Source organism: Malurus melanocephalus, unplaced genomic scaffold, assembly GCF_030028575.1.
Source record: "Malurus melanocephalus ecotype Western Australia unplaced genomic scaffold, MMel_1.1 scaffold_829, whole genome shotgun sequence".
Taxonomy (NCBI): domain Eukaryota; kingdom Metazoa; phylum Chordata; class Aves; order Passeriformes; family Maluridae; genus Malurus; species Malurus melanocephalus.
In genome coordinates, this window is record NW_026624061.1 from 145,456 (window position 1) to 167,813 (window position 22,358).

The 22,358-nt window shown below is 39.2% G+C and overlaps 1 protein-coding gene across 1 annotated transcript; it reads left to right on the plus strand.

Moving 5' to 3' along the window:
• Positions 1 to 736: 736 nt before the first annotated feature.
• TMEM167A (transmembrane protein 167A) lies at positions 737 to 19,320 on the plus strand. The gene is made up of 4 exons (XM_057385473.1): positions 737 to 802; positions 10,428 to 10,537; positions 15,262 to 15,296; positions 18,849 to 19,320. The coding sequence occupies exons 1-4, from the start codon at positions 800 to 802 to the stop codon at positions 18,917 to 18,919; spliced, it is 219 nt and encodes a 72-aa protein (XP_057241456.1). The 5' UTR covers positions 737 to 799; the 3' UTR covers positions 18,920 to 19,320.
• The last annotated feature ends 3,038 nt before the right edge of the window (positions 19,321 to 22,358 follow it).

The following is a 22,358-nucleotide window of genomic DNA, read 5'->3' on the forward strand; positions in this document are numbered from 1 at the left end:
ATGAAGTTGGAAATTCTTGGCAAGGTGCAGCTACAGAAAATATGATGAAAACCTCTTCAAGGAGAAAACACAGCACAGGAGCCAAAACGCAACAGACCAGGGTAAAATAATCTGGATTCTCCCTATATAACAGAAGTAATTAACAGTAAGAGGGACCTAAGTAACAAACAGCCTCATTAAGTTGTTCTTTATGTTATTAAGGCTTCAGTAAATAGTGCCTCACGCCCGGGCGARGTATCACCCCCACACCCCTCAGCGACCTGCTGGGAGCCGACCAACAACTAAAAAAAAAATAAATGAAAACGAAAACACACCAAAAGAACCATTTTCTTTAGCGTTTCACTACAGACTCGTGGCCGCGACGTGCGCGGGGGCGCAAGGCCGGGCCCCACCGCCCGGGACCAGGGCAGAGAAGGGCTTATCCCGGTTGTGGCGGTTGTGGGGGCTGTCCCGGTTATCCCKRKTWKYCMCGGTTATCCCGGTTATCACGGTTATTCSCGGTTAWTSCCGGYTATCCCCGTTATCTCGKYCCTCCCGCCACCGCTCCCCTCAGACCCGCCCGCGAGCCCGCCCGCACCTACCTCCCTCACCGCCACTTCCGCCTGCGCCCCKCCAGCCAATCAGCGCCGCGTCCGCCCGTCCGGCCCGCCCCCCTCCGTCCGAATTAACCAATCACAGCCTCTCTCCCCTCCGCCAGCCAATAGCAGCCCGCGCCCCGCCCGCCCGCGCTGAGGGCTGTCGGTGCGCGCTTCCGCCCGGCGCGGCGGCCGGAAGGTGATGTGGCGGGGAGCGCGGCGCGATGGTAAGCGCGGGGCCTGTGCGGGGCCYTGCCCGCTCTGCACCGGGCCCTTCCCGCTCTCCTCCCTCCCCGCCGGCCCTGCAGGGTCCACAGTGGTGGCTGCTGACCAAGGCGGTGCCCCCACAAGCCGTTCAGGCCACAGGCCGCAGCCCCGCGGGAGCGGAGCCGCCATGAGGCTTTGGTGGGAAGTGGCGCGGAGCGGGTTTGGGTCACGGGTGTGGTGACAAAAAAAGACTATTTTGTGTTTTTGCGGGGCTGTCCCCAGCGCCCCGAGGGGCAGCAGCCCGGCCGAGGTCGGTCAGGGGGGTATTCGTGTCGCTCACGGCGTTCTGACGTCATTGCTGTGTCGTCATGACGTTGTTGTGTGACGTCATTGCTATGACGTCATGCTCTTTGGGCAGTGCGCTCAGCCCTGACAGTGCCTGTTTTTCTCGATTTTCAAAGGTGTCATCAGAGGCCCAGGGCCATTTACTCATGAGAACTGTGTAGAAATTGTATATTAAACTGCATTTTATGTAGATTGTTTTTCTGTATGCATTTAAAACTTATTTTAGGTATATCTTACATACTTCAATATTCAATGGCATTTCTATATGCATTTAGAACTATTTTGGTTACATCTTACATACTTATATATTCAGTATCATTGTTAACTGTATGGGAATATGTTTAATACAGCTTAACAGATAATGACGTGTTTATAAACATACACAAAGTTATGTAAAAACATAAATATGTAAAAATAGGTAAGTACATATGAGATGCAACATATATGCGTATATGATTTTATTGTATGCATAACAAATGTATATAACAACATTTATTTAGATACATATTTAATATGTAATAAAAATATACGATATAGTGACATTTATCTAGATACCTTTAGGTGTATGCAAATGTAGAATTGAATATTTTTTTTAAATTCCTCATTACATATTATCTCTATATATGAAATATGTGTGTATATATGTACATTGTTTATATAGAGAGTTGGTCTAAAAGCAAATTATTTTCTACTTTTATATTTTTTGCCCCTTTTTCCAATCTCTCTACAGGTAATAGAAAAGCTTGAATTTGTGTTGTAGTTAAAGCTGAGCAGTGAAATGCTTTTTCTTAGTCAAGATTTATATGTTAAATGTTTACATATGTACCACATTTATATGAGCAGAGCAGATACATTAATTTMAAATTAAAAGGAAAACCAAAGGAATAACTGAGCTAACATAAGCTTTCCCTGAACAAAATTAAAGTTTGTCCATAACTTCAGCACAGAGCTAATTTTACAGTGGGAATTTTCAATGTTTGATGATCACAGTGTGGTTTGGGTTGAAATAGACCTTTTAAGGATCACCTGTTTCACCCCTGCCACGTATCTCGAGAAGTTATCCATCACTGCATGGATACACTGTGCAACTTTCATGAATATTGCTGTATATTTCCTGTGTATTTACAGAAAAGATCAATATCTCTTGAACTTTCTTRCAGTTCAAAAAGGTGTTCCCAGGCTCCAGGTCTTGTCACCAGCAGGAAATTGCTGGGAGTTGCTCACCTGAGCATTTCTTGGCAGATCTCTTAGATGAACCTGCTGTAAAATCTGTGGCTCCAAGCAGTGAACAAAAGGGGTTTGTTGTTTTTTTTAGGTTTTTTTTTGTGGTGAGAGGCATAAATTATCTCAGGAGATCTCCAACACACGTGCAGGAAGCAAGAGACCTCTAATCATGGAAAGGTGAATATAGAGAATTACAGCAGCACCTCGCCATTCTTTATTGTGCCTAAAACAGTTTGAGGTGTTAAAAAAGGAAAAAGAACTTGGTGAGACATTGATGATGCTTAGTATTGCAATTAAATACAACTAAGTATTTGATATTGTAGTATTATTTGTATTTTGTAAGTTATATATTATAAGAAAAATGTAAATATAACTTAGAAACAAAACTGTTTGAATTTCCTCAAAGGAGCAACAACCTTTGTGACATATCCAGGACTTTARGTCCTCCATGATGCCACCTTTGGTGTTACAGCTTTTTAGGGGAAAAAAMSAGTAATTTTGAGCTCATGCTTAACTGTGAGACAGGAAACAGCTGCTGTCTGTGTGTTATTAAATGGAAGAGATTAGAGCTTCACCTCCAATTTATTCYCTGACTCCAGAGAGCACAAGCTGCAACTCTGGCAAACCAGCAGTTTTCTGAATAGCACAATTTTCTGAAGCATATTTTCCAAAGGACTTTATCCCTTGGAAACTTTTCATCCCATGGTTTCCTGGGCTTCCTTGCCACGTCCTTGCTAAGCAAATCAGAACTTGTGCTGGATGCATGGCCAGCTGCTACCAAACAGGAAATTTTATATATATACATATATATGTAAGCTGASTTTTACTTGCCTTTTGCTTCATGTGAAGGCAGAAATTGTGGTTTTTTTCCTGTTCACTGCCAGTAGATAAAAAATACCTTCACAATACTTTAATTTAAAGCAGCTGTGGAAGCCAATAGAAGCCTTTCAATGGATTCAAAACTTAACTGGAAATGGAAGGGATGCACCAGTGATGCACAGCTCCCTCATTTATTTAGGAGATTGTATATTTGCTGACTTCCACAAATAAGTCTGTCCTGCCAGCTTTCAGGATTTTACATCTGAAAGCCCGACAGAAGTTTTCCTAGTGGGCTTGGAAAATTTGCTACATGCATGGATAGAAAGAGGGAAGAAGCAAATGGTAGCATCAGTGTTAATGGTGAGCCTCTCACCTGCTGAAGGGTGGTCTTCCCTTTCTTTTATAGCAAAAATATGAACTTAAAGTCGAAAGTTGGTGATGGAGAAAATTTAAAAGAGCTGTGGGAAACACCACAGGAATGGCTTYTTCCCCCTCTCACCCTGTGGCTGGGTCTGATCCTGGCCCCACGTTACTACCCAAAAATTGATTTGGGAACTTTCCACAAGGACAAACATTTCTGTCACAGTCTTTGTTGCTCTCTTGGAGTGGTGTTTACAGAAGGAAGGGGAATTGCTCATAGAGCCAATTGTAAAAACATTCATTAGTAAATATTATTTCTAACCAAGCTGTGGGATATAAACATACCACAACCCTGCTTTTTTCACTGCTCTGAAAAAAAGAGCTTTCAGGAGTCTTCAAGTACCAAATTTTGCATTTGTCGTGTTCAAAATTACAAGAAGGAATCAATCCTGATTCGGATTTSCTAGCAGCTTTGTTTTTATCATCACCTAAAGGTACATAGGTTTAAAAACGTCTCCTATGTCATCACACAGTGTTAAAGTATCTTTGTATTGTGAATTTATTTTAGTTCAAGTGATTAGTATAGGCACTTCTATCATCTTAGAGGAAGATGTAAAAATACATTGTCAATTTTTTTTTTCTGTGATTATAGAACTGAGGAAATTATTTATTGTGCCAGTGTAAGAAGCATCTCTTGGTCTGTTTTGGGAAGAGTAGGATGTAATGAATCTACTTTAACAAATTTACCCAGAGTGACACTGGTATGAGAAACCATTTCTTTACTGAGTGCTGTAAAAAAAGTGAATATCACAATTTAATTTTTTGGTTGCCTGCAGCATTAGGCATCACTGTAACAGCTACAGTGTTGCGTACCTTTTTCTGAATCACAGAGCTAGGTGTTCAAACTCAACTAAAGTTTTTGACTTTCAACTTTGTGCCTGTGGAAACATGGTGGAAAAAGCTGGAATCTTTTGAAAAAAAATATTACATGTCTCCCAGATCCTAAATATTCAAACCATGTACCTGAACTCTGCCAAACAAGAGACCTGCAGAGGTGCTGCAGTGGACCTGCCCAGGTCATGGAACATGACAGATTTAGCAGAACCTGTCATTATTTCTTGACWAAGTATATTTTTTCCTGATATACAATTATTTGTTTTTCATGTTTGAAAGAGATGGTTTGACTATGAATGAACAAAAAAAAAAGGTAAATAGTATACATAAAATATTTACAGTTCTGATTTGTAATTATTAGGTAAATTAAAATACATCTTCCATTTTGAGAATTTCTTTCCATGTTTACATTCCTGTAGCACATTCTGTTACAAACTCCTCATTTTTGCATGCCATTTTTATTACAGTAAGGATATAACTTKATTCTRAGTGTGCTTTAGTATGACTCTTACCTCTTCCATTCATACACAGAGATTTTACTTGTTTTTAAGTTTCAGTAGTAAATTTGTGAAGAGCTAAGCATTGTGTTGTGCAACTTTACGAGGTAGAGTTACTTAAAAAAAAAAGAGTTATTTAAAATAAACCTTTTATCTAATGAAGGAAGACAGTGGAGGAAAAAAAYCTTTGTAAAATTAAAAACTGTTATCTACAGAGAAGATCTGGAGGAAAAGGTATTACAAGCTTTTAATGACATATCCACTGTAATTCTCTGTTGAGTAAATATGTGAACATGAACACCTTTTTGTTAGTGACTTGGTAAAAGACTTTRATATTCAATTCATTTTTAAATTTAAGATACTTTGGTGAAATGCTGYATCTACTAGCTGTTTACCACAAAAGTTTGGTTTTCAAGCTAGATATTGGGGTGAAGAAGAAGGAATGCAACAAGTGTGAAATTTCAGTATCATCACCCTTGAGGTGACCACCTTAACTGCTGGTCTGTGAATTTGAATTGCAGTAAAATACCTAAAAGTGTTGACTTYCAGTGAGCCTTTATAGGAGAGGGCAGCTGTGTCCATATGTTAAATTAACTGTTTAATTGTTTCAGGAGATTGGTTATGTTTTGAATRGATATATTATTCTTGACTAGAAAACATAYGTTTAAGCTAGACAATGTGCTTTTCCATTAAGTGACTGGGGAAGAGTTCCCCTATTTCTCCAATCAAGGGTTAGCCTAAATTTTATGAGTGGAAAAATACATATTTTAGTCAGAAATCTAAATGAACATTAAATATTGTACTTTAATTCTTTGGAAATTAAATACTGAGGAGAACATGCTGTAAACCCAAAGTAAAAATCCTATTTATGCTGAAACAACCAGTARCTGCAGCTGACTGGTATTTGGATGCTTATTGACACCACTTACTTAGTTTTGTTGTGTAGTTCTGCTATTAATCRCTTCAAATTCAATTAATTTGCACTTTTCGTAATTTATTTTATAGTGCTAATTAGCATGCCTGTTTTACAAATGCTTGTTTTCCATTCGTTTTGATCAGATTGAATCTGGCAGCAGTGGGAAAAATAATTATTTTTTAATGGGTTGGAAAATAATACAATTAGATGCATGTTTTAATTAGTTTTTAGCAATTGCTTTGATTTTGTGGGTTGTGAATAGTACTACATGATTTATATCCTATTATTTTTTCAATATTTTACTCCTAAAAGTTTGATTTCTACTGAGGAAATCAGAAGTTCTGGGCCTAATGGAAACCCTAGATAATAAGCATTTTCTCTTTCAGCTTKGGAAGGACTTCTTCATTAAAATTTCATTGCTTGATTTCACTTTTCTGTGATTAAATTTTTATCAGCTCTTGCTTAACTAAAGTTTAACTGCAGTGTGTAAGCTCTTGGTCATATTTCAATATGAGAGAGGCAGCAGAGTGACTGAGTATCCATATTTGTTTCTTTGGCTCCAGGTGACATAATAATCTATTAATTTTATTATATTGGGGAGAAAAAGAAAAATCTATTGTAGAAAGACTGTATATTCTACAGTGTATTACATATTAGGTTTTACTTTAAAATGTACCAGTAATTTATCTRTGTTTGCCCACGTAAATTGTTTATTATGATAGTAACCACAGGGCAAAGTTTTGCAACTTGCTGGCACTATGATGGCCTCTCCTTTTATAGCMCAGATGGATGAAATCATCATGGTCACACTGCAATCAGAGATAAAATAATCATTTTGTAAATACTTTTAAGTCTAGGGAAGGTTAGGCTTTGGTTTCAGTGCTAAATCTGGTGAGATAAACTCAGAGAGCTTTTGTTTCAGGCTTTTTACCTACCCCAGAGGACAACAGCACAGGGTTTATGTTCTCCTCCTGCATGTTTTATTTCCCCTGGAACCAGGATACCAGGTGGTTTATTTTAAACAAAAGTATATGAGGCAAGGGGAAAATCAGCAGGTCCTTTATGACACAGAGAGTTGCATCAAAACTTAGGGTGTGATTTATTACAGYGCTACCCAAGGGTTGCATCAGCGAGTGGTTTGTAACTGAGGTGCTGTCTGCAAGGACATGGAACAAAAATGTCAGGGTAATGGAGTGAATGAAAACTGCAGAGCTGGATAAATTACAGTGTCTTGTCTAGGGCTGTTATTGTCGGTGCAGAAAAGTGTTTAGCATTAGTACATCCATTATGGCCTTTTCTGCATTAGAAATTAGAATTAAATACTGTTATGAAGTGCAAGGACTGTTGATAACCAGAGCTCTGAGCTGCTGCTTTTTTTTTTTTTCCTTCTTTCCAAGTGTAGTAAATTTAATGTTGAGAGAGAACATTGTCTATAATGAGGCTCACAAAAGCTAAGTATTGTTGTAATGATTCCCTCTTACAGCCACATAGGAACCTTCAACTTTAAATCAACACCTACTAAAGTACATTAAACTTCAGTTTATAATCAGATAGGAGTACCTTTAGACACCCTTTACCACTTGATTTCCAACTACTGTATATTCCCTTGAGTATTCATTTTAATACATGCCACTGCTGCTAATCCCAAAACAATAAAACTTTCAGGAGTATTAATTCTTTATGGTTTATTATATGGAGTTTTTACTGAGATGTGTTATGATCAGGAAATAATAGTGAGGGTTTTTTTTTTAAGGCCTGGTTTTGGGAAGGATTTAAAACAGCCTTTGGGCATGTAGCTGTGAAAGCTGAAGGTCATAGTCTTAAATTTCCAAAGACGTTGGAAAAAAACTTGCTCCTGCAAGTTCAGGTGAATACAATACCTCGTTAGTGCTGTGGGTGATATGGTGAAGGCAGAACACAGGAGTGACATTGGGGTGTTCCCACTGTGTCAAAAATCCACCAAATGCAGATGTAGAAAATTTCAGCCCATGAAATTCAAGCTTGCACTGTCTAAAACCAGAATAAAATGACAGTGCTTCTTTGTAGCAGGAGAGAGGCTCACAGGACCTACCTTGAGCCAGTCAACACAACTGAAAAATTGTAATTTACMCTTTTGGATCAGAGGAGCCCAGCYTAACCAAATGAACAGCWACACATCTACATTGTCCAAGTAGTTWGGTATGTGCATGCAGTCTTTTWTAAAAGGGTTCTGAGCAATGTATAATTCTTACAGCAGTTTTTAATTACATGAGTTGGAGCAGCCAGATGTAAGTTGCTGCTTTCTGTGAATTTCAGCTGGGCCATGAGAATTACTTCAGATGTGAAGAGTGAAGCCGTCTAATTCAGGAATAAATTCTCATTTCCAGTTTGAAATTTTGGAATGCTCACATCTGTCCTTTCAAAGTGGCTGTGCAGATAAACGTGTCGTTCAGAGCACGTTTCRGTGGAAGGGCAGATGCGATTGCAGCGATGCATATCTGGGGAAGCACGTGAAAACCCCAACAAAGAACAATTATATACAATTATATACTGCCCCAGTTGATTGACTGACAGCACATTTCATGAGTATACRTTTACAGTCCTTGTTTAAGAGGGAGCAAGTGTGCCCTGCTGCCATTTTCCAGCGTTGGAGTGTCCAGTGCCGCCTCAGGAAGCAGCTGCAGGAATTCATGGGAACGGGTCTGTGGCAGGCACAGGGCTGTGAGCTGTCAGAGCAGCTGTCTGTCCCGCAGGACTGATCGAATTAATCAGTTGATAGGCAGTATCTGGCTGTGCTGAGAGGCACAGCCGCTCCTGGATCCGGCCCCGCCGCGTTCCTAGACCCGCAGGAGCCAGGGGGAATTGAGACTTCCCTGGTTTCTGAAGTTGGCAGAAACTTGTGCCGAGCACAAAGGCTCCAGAGGCTGCTGCAGGGATGGCAGCGTGTTGTCCTTTGTGAAGAGTCTTGTCCATTATTTATGACATGATGGGACAGAAGGGGCGGCTATCTGAGCTAAAATACTGAATTAAACATGATTTAGGAAAGGCTGTGGTGCMGGAGAAAAGCAAGGAAGTTCATGTTTGGGACACAGGGGCTGGCTTTGGTTATGGGATTAGTGCTGCCTCATCACAGGARCAGTGGCCTTCAAGGATGCTGAAATCTCCCATGCAGGGTGCAGAGTCAGCATCTCTAATGATGTTTCCTCACAGAGTGGCCTGTTGGACCCCATGAAATTAGATATTGAAGTTACTTTGGATAGCTAACCCTGCCTRAAACATGTATTGAGATTGGCAGCTCTATGCGTGTTCTGGAGTTGTTTCATATTATTCATGGAGACTTCTAAATAAGTAAATGCTTTTTGTTTTGCTTTTGATTCTGGGGGKTGGTTACAAGGTTCTTGATCTCAGTATCAGAACACTTGCATATGTTCCAATGGCTTTGCTTCTACTAGTGTTTGTTTTCTTTCTCCTAATTTCCTGTTAGTGCCATACTGAACTAGAATATTGTGATTTTCTTTTATAATTCTCCCTAGCTGTGTAGAGAAATTTGATTATCGGAGCTTCAAAACAGAGTTTTGAGACACAGGAAGAAAGCACGTGTGCTTCAACAAAGATGTGCCTCAGGCTGCGTGGAAATGAAGGCTCTGATGTGCCCTAAAATATACTTGGARAAGGAAACTGCAATGTAATATCCCTGCCTAAGTGCTAAATATTTACTTTTAATTAAATRCCACTACTCGACCATCTGGGTTGAGCAGTATGAACACAGGAGACTCAAGTTCATCAGAATTCCAGAACAAAGAGTGAATTTATTGCATTTGCTGTGACATTATTTTTTTTGAGTTCACACTAAATCAGATTTGCAAATGAGGGTAGCAGAGTGTAGRTAAAATAAAATTTTCTGAAGTAACCAATTGCCTCTTATGCTTCCTGGTGCTGTTAAGTTGCCCAAAATGTCAGTTGAGACATTTAGTAGAAACCCCAAAACCACTTAAAAAAAAAAGGTTTGAATAAGAAGTTTATGGGATGCAGTTGCTGCCTGTTAGCAATACTTAAAACTTTAGTAAATAACCAAATATTGTAGCAGTTTCTCAAGAATTATCTTCTTACTGCCACTGGGCTAATTAGTGTTTGTTATCAAACAATAGAATTTCTCAATCCTAAGGCAATTCTTCCATTTGTTCAGGATTCACTGAAAATTCACTGAGAGAATTAACCTTTTTAAAAGAGTGTTTACAATAAAGTTGTTATAAATTTAAAATCACAATGTGATTTGAAAATAAAAAAGATCAGTGGTTGTAGTTCAGAATGGACTTAACTGGGTGTATTTCTGCAAATCTGTTGATCTTGGCATGTAACCTTTAAACAGTTGTGTATTGACAAATCTCTTACATTTTTTGTGTTATTTTCTGTCTTGGCTATTACCAGTTTTCTTGTTAGTCAGTCCTCACTTCCACCTTCAGTGCCACCACCATATTCCATTGATACAAAGGTTTTCTGGCTCATGGCCATTGTAGGTTTCAYTTTTGGTGTTGTCTAAAGGGTCACCACTATTTCCAGCACATGAGAAATAAAAATAAAATMATTTTTATTTTCCATTTTCTTCCGTAGTCTGCCATCTTCAACTTCCAGAGTCTGCTGACTGTGATCCTGCTGCTCATATGTACCTGTGCCTACATCAGATCCTTGGCACCCAGCTTACTGGACAAAAATAAAACCGGGTATGTGGTCTGATCACTTTAAACGTACACGAGCTGTGTGGTTTCAACTGCAACCTTTCAGCATCTCCTGATGAATGTGTGATARTGCAGATCCTGCTTTGAAAATTTTCTCGCTTTAAAGATAAAAATCTTAATTTTGTACGTCACAATAGAGTGCAATAAGGTATTGGCAAAGCACTTCGTTGCGATTTTATTGAAAGAATTTATTAGCTCGCTAACCTTGCTAATATTTCATTATTAATCTTCTACATTTGTAGCTTTGTTGTTAGATGCTTTTTAGAGATACAGAAATGAGAGACAGAAATAAAACATTCTCCTACATGTGGCTATTGTTGCARTGATTTATTTTTGCTTCCTAGGGTGGGTAAAAAAACAGCAGAAACTGTCTTTTTGTTTGTTTTTAAGATAGGTGTTTTGGAGATACAAGTTTGAAATGCAGCTTTAGAAATAATCTGAAAGAAAACTAAGAATAATTTTTAAAACAAGCAACACAATCCTCTTGTGTGGTCTGTTTAAATCATGGGTTTGTATTCTTGAAGATGGAAGAGTTTTTGAAAGCTTCTACAAACCTAACCTTTTTTTTTAATTTGAATCATATGGATTCTAATTGATCAGCAGAACTGCGATTTAGATGTGATGGGTTTAGAGTGACCATTGGGCAATTTTGGCACAGAAATCTCTGGGGCTGTCCATAGAGTTTCAGTAATGCTATYCCCTAGAGTTAGTGAGAAGGAGGTRATATTGGTRGAAGCAGGAGGTAATTCTAGGTGAAAAAACAGACAAGCTTTTGGATGCTGGATGTTTGACTTGTCCATTTTTCCCATTAGGTCATTTCCTGTTAAATAAAATGTTCTTCTTCCCTAAAGGTCTCCCATCACTTCTGCATTTTAGTTCACAAGTGCCCAGTTTTAAGTAGACTCTTGTGACCAAGAACATTGAGTGTTTGTCTTCTGAAAACCTTCACTGTAATTAACCTTTGGAGTTGCTCTTTCATTATCCAGTTTTTTTTTTTAATTTTCACAGTGTAAGACATCCAAACTATGCCAGCTTTTTTTTTTTATTTTTTATTTGGAGCTCTTAACATGAAAACACTTGTGTCCTTTTATACAAGGCCATGAAATTGCCACTGACATGAGAGGTTTCTTTTGATGGAAGTAAGGATGGAAAGAAAGGATGACATCATGAAGGACAGGGAGTGGTGGGACGAGTGGAGTTTGGGTGTCTGCTGGTGGAAGATAACACAATAGTCAATGAGGTAYACACAGTAAGAAGTAAGAATGTTTATTTTACTGATTAAAATTTTAGTGCTGTTTTTGGCAAGGAGTATTTCCTTTAATCTGGAGCTACTCTGTTTATTCTTGAGGCAAATCTGTCTGGAGTACAATRGAACTCTCTTCATTAAACGTTTTCAAAGKGTGCTGACACTGTGGAGGAGTTGGGCGTTTGATGTGTAGGTTTGTATTTCTGTAGACATAGGACATGCCATTTTGTTTTATGTATATATTTGTAGACTACTTTGTACTGGAGAATAAAACCTTGGCCTGGAAGCAATGAAATTTGTTTCCTGTATGGTAGATGTTTACATGGAGCTCATATGGTGCTAAACCCCTGTCCCTCTCTTCTAACAGACTCCACGCTCCATTGGAAGTGTCTGGACATATGGGATAAAACGAATTCTAGTGATATTTCAGTTTACCACAGAGATGCTCTTACCTCATCATTCCTGCTTCRAATTAAAGGCATAAAATAGTAGCAATAAAATACCAAAGTGACAGAGAGAAGAAATGTTGATAGTTACTCACAGTACTTCTAAGTGAGTGGTAACTTTGGTGAGGATTTAGGTCTGTTGATAATAAGTGAAGAAACATATTTCTGTTGGTTGAAAGATGGCGTTGCAAAGTGATGTCACCCATCCTCATAACTCTGTATTTCCTCCCTTTCACTTCAGCCAAAGTGTGTCTTTTCCTCCCAAGCCAAACAGAACTYTAAACCTTCATTTTCCCTGAGTGTTTCCATGTGCTTTGTCCTGAGCAGAAGTGTTAAAGGCTGGGAAAGCRAGTGGAGATTTACTGTTTGATGCTAACTAGAGGAGAATGTGCACCACAACATAATTCTCTCCTCCCTRCTAACCAGAGGGATGTGTTAGCTTATGTGCAGCACAGATCCMCTTTGATTTTCCATCAGCATTGCAGTGGGGATGTCTCACACTCCCTCCTGCAGTGGCACTGGTGAACACGTGGCATTTTCCAGCTCACACAGCCTAGCAGTCATAGTTTAAGGCCCTACCAACACCTCCTCCTCATCTTAAAAGGTTTCATTTATTTGGGTTTTTTATTCTCCAGATCAGCACCACTGCTYTTCATGATCACTGCTTTCAGAATTTAACAYTGAAAGCCAGGAATATGCAGCAGGTCATGTGCATTTGAGCTGTGACTGCCAGAAAACAGCAGGGATCCCAGGCAGATCCAYTCCTTCACCTGCATCCAAACAAGGATGGTGAGGAACTGGAAGGGAAGAGGAGGAATAGCACAGTTACACTGAGGAGCTGCTGCAGGAGAGATTGTATTTATTCAAGGCAGCATTATCACTTCTGTAAATAAGCAAGCASGTTTTGACTTCAAGAGGAGTATATTGTGGACTTGGGATGAACAGAAATTAAAAAATTCCCCTGCTGGGGAGCAGGAGGTCTGCACAAGCTTTTCCTCCAGTGGGAGCTCCCCAGCTCCTCTAGAGAATGTATTATCGCTGCTCAGAAGGTCCAGAATGCAATCTGGGTGGACAGACAGAGGTCCTGAGCTGTTCCAGTAGCATAAAAGCCTTTTTAAAACATTCTGGTGTCATCATGGAAGGCTGGTGAATCCTCATGTCAGTGGCTTCAGGTTCATGGATTGTGAAATGCATGCTCGGTTTTGTAACCACTACATCAGATAGGAAAATTTCATGAAAGGAGTTTTGTGGGGCAATGTACAGTAATGGCCTCACATTAGTCAAGACATCCCTGAGAAGACAAAAAATACCCTTGCTGACATTATGAGGTAAATTCCACACTTACAGGCTTCCTGAAAAGGTTAATATTCTTTTTCCCATGCAAAATTCTTCAAAAGTGTATGAACAGAATGGTAATGCATTATTTCTTTGAGATCCTGGGCAAGCTTTTGAGAGATGGCAACATGAGAGCCAGTGCTGTGGAAGTTTTTCTGTTGATTTTGCAGCATGCAGTCTGTAAATCCTAATTTTACAGAGAGTGAACAACAGTTTTGAGAACCTGAGGTGCCAGCAGTGCAGCACTGCCGTGTATTTTGTTCTATGAGATGGACACATGAATTGTGTCTGCCTTTCTACCTGCATGTATCTTCAAAAAGTGCATGGATGTCTTCATACATTATTGTATGACCTCTTAGCCTGGAAAAGTGTGGTGGTCTGTGTASAGAGATTATTACTTCTGCTTGTAGAGCTACACAAAAGCAGGAAAAAAAGAGCAATGGCTGTATAGAAATATAGTCAAACTGAAATATGTATGTATGTGCATATATATATATATGTATTTTGCTTGAGGTAAAACTAAAATCTAAAGCACAGATGAAAATGCCTGTTTTCCAAAAATGGAAATGTTTGAATGCTGTTTWTAATAAATTGGTCAGCAAGGGGTGTATTAGTAAAAAGCATTTCACTTTGGCTTTGAGCATCTCTGTCACTTGCTGCCTCATTTGGTCCTCACCTGCCCAACACTGAGTCTTTGTCTTAGAAATAAAAAGGGGGCTGCTAAATTGACAGAGAGATAGTGAGATAGAGCAAGATCATAGAAGAGGACATAAAATGGGAAGTAGCACAGAAATAAAAGTGCAGGATATGTTGACTGCTCAAGTATGCAGGAGCAACCTACCTGTCTGCATTTAAACGTGTTAGAAGTAAGAAACTGTCAGAGCCCCAGAAAGGGGAAACACAGATGATCAGACCTTGGTGGGTGTGAGTTCACAACACTATTTATGGGTTTATATCTACTGTCTGCTTGATGGCAGTTCTGMAAGTGCTTCCCCTCAGTGTTCTGTGCCCTACTGTGGAGGAAGCCTTCCTCTAGATGAGCTTTGAACAGTTTTGACCAACATTTGAAATCTGCCATCTTGTACGGGATGCTTCAGTATTGTTTCCCCTTTTCTTCCTCAGATCCTAAAACAGTCCCTGCTGTTGCTCCTCTAGAGCAGTCACTGTGAGGTTATTTTAGTTACACAGAGAAATTGTAGGTTTGTGACATCCCTTTGGGCGTTCCCTGAGTTGAATCTTGCTTTTCTCCTTTGCCTTTTCACTTGTGTGTAGAAAAAATCCTGTGCAGGCAGCACAGGAGAGACATGAGCAAGGTAAACCTTGGTAAAGAAATAGGAAAGAACCAGAAAATCTCTGAAGTTTTTTTCTTTGCATAGTTTTCTTTCTGGGGTACTTTATTGTAGATAAATACAGGGTTCTGATGAAATTTTAGATCTGGAGCACAAAATGAGGTAAATGCATCTTTGCATGCAAYARAACTCTTGCTASACTTAGAACTTTRCCACTTAGTGTARTTTRTARCCTGTACCCTTKTGAGCAGGTATCTGCTSTTTTCTGGTGTCCAGAAGAGAGTCAAGTYGACAAATGATTGTCAATTCAGATGGTTTTAACATAGAAGAAAGAAAATCAGTTGACTTGAATTATTAAACCAAGAGCCTAATGAATTTATTTTATCTTTACAGACTGTTGGGGATATTCTGGAAATGCGCCAGGATTGGTAATCCTTTTTATTTTWCTTTAAAAATCTTTTAAGATCAGTCCTATTTCCAGCATAATTTATTAGGATAATGTTGCCATGCAGCAATGAAAACCATACACATCCTTTATGTTCAAAAGTGCAGGTTTTAACCTCCATGAATTAAGGGGGCAGGATATTCCTTTCTTAGATTAGCATCATCAAAAGCCTGCATCTTCTCATGTCAATTCATCTATGTGATATTTCATTTTCAAAAGTATTTTTCTGTTCTTGCAAAATAAGATAACCATGGGTATATTTCTAACATCCAAATAAATCAATGAGTCTTTCTCAAATGCAGTCTGTTTGCAATTGTAATGGACTGCTGAAAAAAAAGCCAGGTATTTACCTTGTAGTAATAAATTCATGATGCACTAAGGTTCTGTTTAAGCACAAATGAGGGTTTTTTTCCTGTCCATTCTTTACTCAGCTTCTGTGCACTTTYGAATTGCACAAAGCTGTTCGTGTCAAGTGACATCTGCACACAGGCTGATCATCTCTATCTGATTCTTGACATTTTCCCATAACATTGGTTTTATATTTATTTTAATCCTTAYCCTGAATTTATTTTGAGAAGGAAATTGGAATATGCAACAGAATTTTAGTCTTACCATTAAGGTATATCCAAGATTCAAAAAAAAAAAAAAATTACAAACTTGTCATCCGTGTTTCAAATGCATTGTTAATGAAATGAACAAGAAACTTTGAACTTGTAATTCTAGATCTTCCTGCTTGTCATTGAACCTAAAGAAAGCCTGTGTGATTCCCTTTCTGCATTCTGCAGCAGAACATTTTAAAAGGATGTAAAATGTTCAAAAAATGTCAAAAAAGCATTGACACAAAAAATAGGGTTTTTGTGAAGACCCGTTGTTAAAATGATTGCAGATATTGTCCTATTTAGACAATAGATATAGCAGAACCAATTTGAGTGCTGTAATTSAAAGATACTGGGAAGGTGGCAGCTGTCAGAAATGAATTTTGAGCTGTACTAGTAAAAACAAGGGTAAAAATTCAGCTGCAAGTTGAAGAGAACACCTCACCCTTACCTTGCCCTTGCCATCTTCTTTGTAGTTAATTAAGATATTTTATTATTATGCAAAGGTTTTTTTTTTTTTTCTATTAGCTGTTTCTTTTGCAACTTGCATCTAGAGTAGACCACTTTGACTTTTTTTTTAAACTAAGAGGTGAAAATGGGCTTTGGAGATGATTCCTATCATTTTATGTGTGTTAATCACAAAGGCATGTAGAAAGTGTAGGATTTAAAAATGAAAATGTCTACTGGCTTCCTTTACATTTCACATCCCTGGTATGTTTAAACAACCTTTTCACATGTACATAAGATCTTAATCATGGGCAAGTGGTTACATATTTACAAAGTTGTGCAAAATAATGTTTAATCCTGCCACATGGTGATTTCTCTTTTAAGAAAATTAAGAGCAGAAAAGCATAACCCATATGAAAATTGTAATACCCTGAACCGTAGGAGTTGGACTTCCTCAAAATTTATTTTAAACAGATGTGAAACTGCAGACATTAATTCGTTCAGTTATTTGAAGTTTAATTAAATATATGCCAGATCATGACAGCATCTTGTAATGTCACTGGGCAGTCAATCCTGTGTATGGGAGGTGCAAGTATTTTATTTTTCTTTTACAGTGGAAAGTTTGTTCCCTTTGTGTTTAAAGGTCCTGCTGGTAAAAAAAAAAAAAAAATAAAAAAAGACTTTTTTTTTCATGAACATTGCACCATGCTAGACATGGGAGTTGTGATGGGGTTTTTTTCTTTAATGTTTTTCTGAAAACTGTGTTTCAGATAAGGTGGTTTGTAAAGACAAAAGAACTCAGAAGACAAATGGAAATTGAACTTTGCTCAAAGCAAACAGGCCCAGCTCTATCTTTAGGCTCCTGTATATGTAAAAACAGGAAACTTCTCACTTTAGGGGCACATTTCAGTGTTAATACACCCTGGCAGTGCTGTAGGTACCATCCACTATTGGTCTCACCAGTGAGAATTCAGTGGAACCATGAAGATTAAAGTTTAATTGTAAAAACATCTGTCTCTAATAGAGAAAGTGSTTGTGTAAGTAGGTACCAATCTTATTAGCATTACTGATGTTCCCCAGGTTGTAGAAAACAAGTTCTCCACTTAAAAATCCCTTTTTTTTACCTCATGGTTTTCTTGGTGAACAAGAGACCTCTGTAAAATGTTGTCCTGGACCAAATGGGTGGGAATAGATCCCATGATTGCTTTTGCCACCATATAAAAGTCTGTTAAATGGAGCAAACTTAACTTTTTATCCAGTCTGCCCTGGGAAACTGTGACACCATTTTGAAAGAGTCAAAAAACAGAGGTGTCTGTGCAGCTTCTGTGATGTGATGTGCTGACCATTTTTATCACGGAAATCTGTGCACCAGACCTTCCCCACATGCTGACAATGTTATGTCTCCTTAGGAAAGTACAAAAAAAAAAAAAAGAAAGGCAGGCATCTGGCCCAGTCTGGGAGCTGTGAGCTCACAGCTCTGGCTGCTGTGTGACACCATGSAGAGGAGATTCATGCTGCAGGTGACAGGTATCACAGCCAGAGAGCATCTCAGCTGGCACAGAACAGCTCCTGAGCAGCCRTGGAGGAGCAGAGCCAGCAAAATTGGGGTGTCCTGGGCAGCTTTCCACTGCCTGTCCCGAGTCTGGCACTGGGAGGTAGCAGCAGCACAAATCTGCACCTCAGGAAAGGTGGTTTATAGTGAGTGGAGGTCCTTACATGGGCCAGAGTCACYGAGGGGCAGCCACAGCTTCTCTGGGCACCCTGTGCCAGGGCATCCCCATCCTCACAGGGAACAATTCCTTCCCAAAATCCCATCCATCCCTGCCCTACACCATTTTTAGGCCACTCTTCCTTTTCCTGTCACTCCATGGCCTTGGTTAAAGTCTCTTTCTTAAAGCAAAGAACTCTGTTTTTATGCACCAAAATAACCTGTCCTACACCTGTGCATGATCTTTGTGCATACACAGCTGTACTTCTGTGTAGGGGASTGTTAACAGCCTGCATGGGAGAAAAACATCACATACTTGGCTACCTTTGAGAAAAAGAGATTAGAATATAAAATTGATAATGCAGGTAGCTTACAATTTAAACATTAATAATACTATAACTTTCGCAAACTCACCAGTCATATACTAATTAATAATTAAACAACTATCTCTTAATCAATATATATTTAACACAAGTATATACACTGGTTACTAAAATAAATAGAAAAAGCTATCTCAAAATAAAAAAGTTACTTTTTATATGTGTATATATATGTATTTATATATATTTATTAATATATATTTATTAATATTTATTCTTTTATATCTACTATCTAACCAACAACAACACTTCTGTCAGCATTTCTTCAGCTAGAAATGTTGAATATTGATTTGCACATGCTGTGGCACAATTATAGCTTTAGACCAGGAGCAGGTGGGTCTGTTTAGGTCTCCTGGATGTGTGTGACTTTCTGTTTGTTTTGTGTTCTCTCCCCTTCATGCCAGGTGAGCGGAAGAGCCCCTACGTGGCCGTGTGCTGTGTGGTGATGGCWTTCAGCATCCTGTTCATGCAGTAGCAGCTGGAGAGCATCCCCGAGTACCCAACAGCAGAGCATGGAACAACTTGTGTCAGGGAAGGATGGGAAAGCATCAACCAAGCCTCCTCTCACACCATGGATCACCTGTCTTCTGTGGGCACCCCTGGACCAGCATTAGTGACCATAGCCCAGGTGGCACATGCTTGTTAATGCCAGGTCAGCACTGACCCTCCTGCTCTAACTCRTGGAAGGGTGTCTGCTGCGTGTCTGAGCTCTTTTGTTTACACCCTAGTTGAAAAGGCTTGCTGTTTTTAATTCTTTAAAATTTCTTGTCCAGTAGACCTGTTTAATGAAACTTTAAAATGGTAAATCAAGCCACAGCAATAAGACCACCCATGGAAGAATAAAGAGCGTTGTGACTTTAGGGGATGTTTATCAAAGTATTYTTGCTGCCTGAACAGTTCCTCTCGTTTTGTGAGTGATGGCTCCACTCTCATTCTGAAAATATGACCTCTGACCTAAGTTACACTCCGTTGTTTGTTTCTAAACTTGTAATTTCTCAAATAATCTGTCAATATTTCTGTTGTTAAGATGTGAAATAAAGGCAGGGACCATAGTTGCAGTGMTGTCTGACTAGCTGCTGAGAAGGCACAGATGGGGGATTTGAGACACCTGGACTGCTCTCTGTAAAATACCACATGTATTCMTTTTTAGAGGTTTAGGTCTCTCAGGTTATGTCATTTCCCAGTATCTTCCAAAATGCTGAGAAAAGGATTCACAAGGCTCTGCTGCTGCTGTTCCATGTATGGAAAGGTTTCTTAATTAGCAAAATGAACAGTTAGCTGCAGATAAGGATGTTGCATGTCATTATATAAAGGTTGAAGCAACTAAAATACACTCACTAGTAGTAAAGATTAGATTACTTTTAATGGTAYCCACCATTAGCATTTATTTCTTAATTTTGCACACTTCCAGTAATTTAGTGAGTTCTTTAATGCCTGATGTGTGTGTTAAATCAGACAACTGTGAGATTTCATACTGTTAGCAATATTCCTTGTTCTGGAAAAGCTTGTGATCAGAATGAACAAAGCTKGCAGTAAAACACACTGAAAGGTATGTTAACTGTTGTCATTCTTGTCTGACAACCYTGTTTTCATCAGTCCCAATTACCCTGCAATTAGGGGAAAAAGCAGTTATTAGTTGTGATTTCTCTGTTTTCTCACACGTACCTGCGAATCTAAATCAAAATCAAAAGTACCCATCCAAAACTTTTCTAATCTGGGCTTAAGAAAAATGGATTTTTTCTAGTTTTGGCCAAGTAAACACCCCTGGCTGTGAACCAGAGGAGTGCAGAGCTGTGGGACTGTGACCATTCTGTGCACACACAGAAGCTTTGGGCTGGGCAGGAAACCTGAGGAAAGCAAAATCTGCTCCTGTAACTTTAAATGTGGATGCTTGCTCTAAATTGGGCATCAAAGCAGCTCAGGTTTGGATTTCAAAGGTATCTTTCCTAAACAGGGGGGAAGGGAAATTCCTGAGTAATCTAGGGTTTTGACTGTCAGGTGTGTACATGTTCAAAACRTGCAGAGAATAATCCGGTGACTTTTTATGTTGAGCAGTTATATTCTAGTTATTACTTCTYTTAATAAATAATGGCACTTTCATGAGACTCACACATTTCCAAGYCATCCAAAGCTGTTCTAATTACCAGATGAATTCTTAATAAGCACTCTACRTTTAGCTGCAAGTAGGAATACCAGTGAAAGAACCCAATGAATTTTTTTTTGTTCTGAGTCCCTGGAAACTATTGACATGAAGGGATTGTGTTGCAAAACCTTCCCTGTTAAGGTTTTATCATCTGAGAAGCTCAGACAGGCCTCTCTTTCTGTTTGCCATTTGTTGTTAAAACTTTAACATTTTTAGTTACATGGCAGTTCATCCTTTTGGCCTGAATGCAGGTCATTGATGGATACTTCCCAGTTGGAATTTWTAAAAATTTTCCCCCCTAAGTGACATTTTCAGGCTATTCATTATGTGCTAGCTGCATAGCTGCTCCACAAAACTATCTGGAAACAAGATCTTTAAACTGACAAACTGCAGGTGTTTTGAAGTTGCTGCTTCAGGCAGGTGTTTGCCTCAGGATCAGTTCTTCAGTTTTCTTTGAAGAGATTGATGCCTCATCTCTTTTAGGAAGATACAGAGAAAATACTGTTTTCCCAGGTTTTAGAATCTTAAAACCATTTTGGTCTTTCAGCTTTCTTTTTCTCATGCAAAGGAGAAACTCTGCAATTTGTACAGACCCACCACAGGTCTGTACACCTTTCTCTGTGAAAAAGGAGCAGTGATTAAATGTGACTGAAGCTGTAGCTTTGCCTGCTACTGTGGAAAGGCGTTTCCACATTGGGATTTCATCCTTTTTTTTTCCCTGAACAACACCATGGTTGCATGGGGTGCCCAAACATCTGAAAAATGATGTGTTGGTCCTTGAACACATAGGGTATTTTATTGCATGTACTTGCTATGGATTAATATTATATTAGCTTCCATTCACATCTGCACTTTAAATGACCTCAAATTCAAAGCGGGATTTAGGAAGGCTGAATCGAACAGCAGTAATTGCCATGTTGGGAAATGAGTAAAGCATGAGTAAGAGATGGGATCACTGTGAAGGTCTGATGTTCTGGAGGGACTGATAAGCAGCTGGGCAGACGTGGCTGGTGGAGGAGGAAAGACAAAGCGGAGTCCAAGGATGACAAGAAGATTTCCTGTTCTTGGAACAATGTCCCTGTTCTGTGAAAGCCCTTTCTACCTCCGTAACCACAGCAGTGAGCAGTGGAAATACACTGTCACCAAGAGGTGAAGCTGCACTGTGCTGAAGGGAAAAAATCCTCTGTTAGTGCTCTGAGGATTTTATTTGTCTCCAGTCTTGCCCCTCTGGCATCAGAGGCAGAGCCCACTCTCATGCCCAGGAAGGCTCACCAAAATTGAGTGATTCCTTTTTCCTTCTCCATTCCATGCCAAAACTGTTTTCAAGTGGAAAAAAAAAAAAAAACCCAACATCATCCTAATGATTTAAAATGCTCAGCTTRGTAAAACCCACCAGAAGCCAGGAAAGTGTGATCTAAACCTGCTTCTCATACTCAGGCAGCAACTGTACATTTTCTAGTCCAAACATTCCCAGCTAAGGAAGGTTTTCCAGCCTGGATTCTTTTTTTCTCCCTTTTCTCTTGTTTTACTTGAGCATTATTCCTCATTCCAGACACAGCTGGGGAGTGTTCTCAGGTCCACACAGGTTCCAYGTGTGTTTGATGGCACTTGGCTGCCTAGAAATGCTATTTTTGCTTAGCTCCTGTACAGCAGTGTAATCCTACTGGGTAGGGAAAATGCATCTCCATGCTGAAAAACAGGTTTTGAGTGCAAGGCCTGAATTGTTTACTTGCCTGCAGTTGTATTTTAGAAATAGCACCTCTTTTTGTGA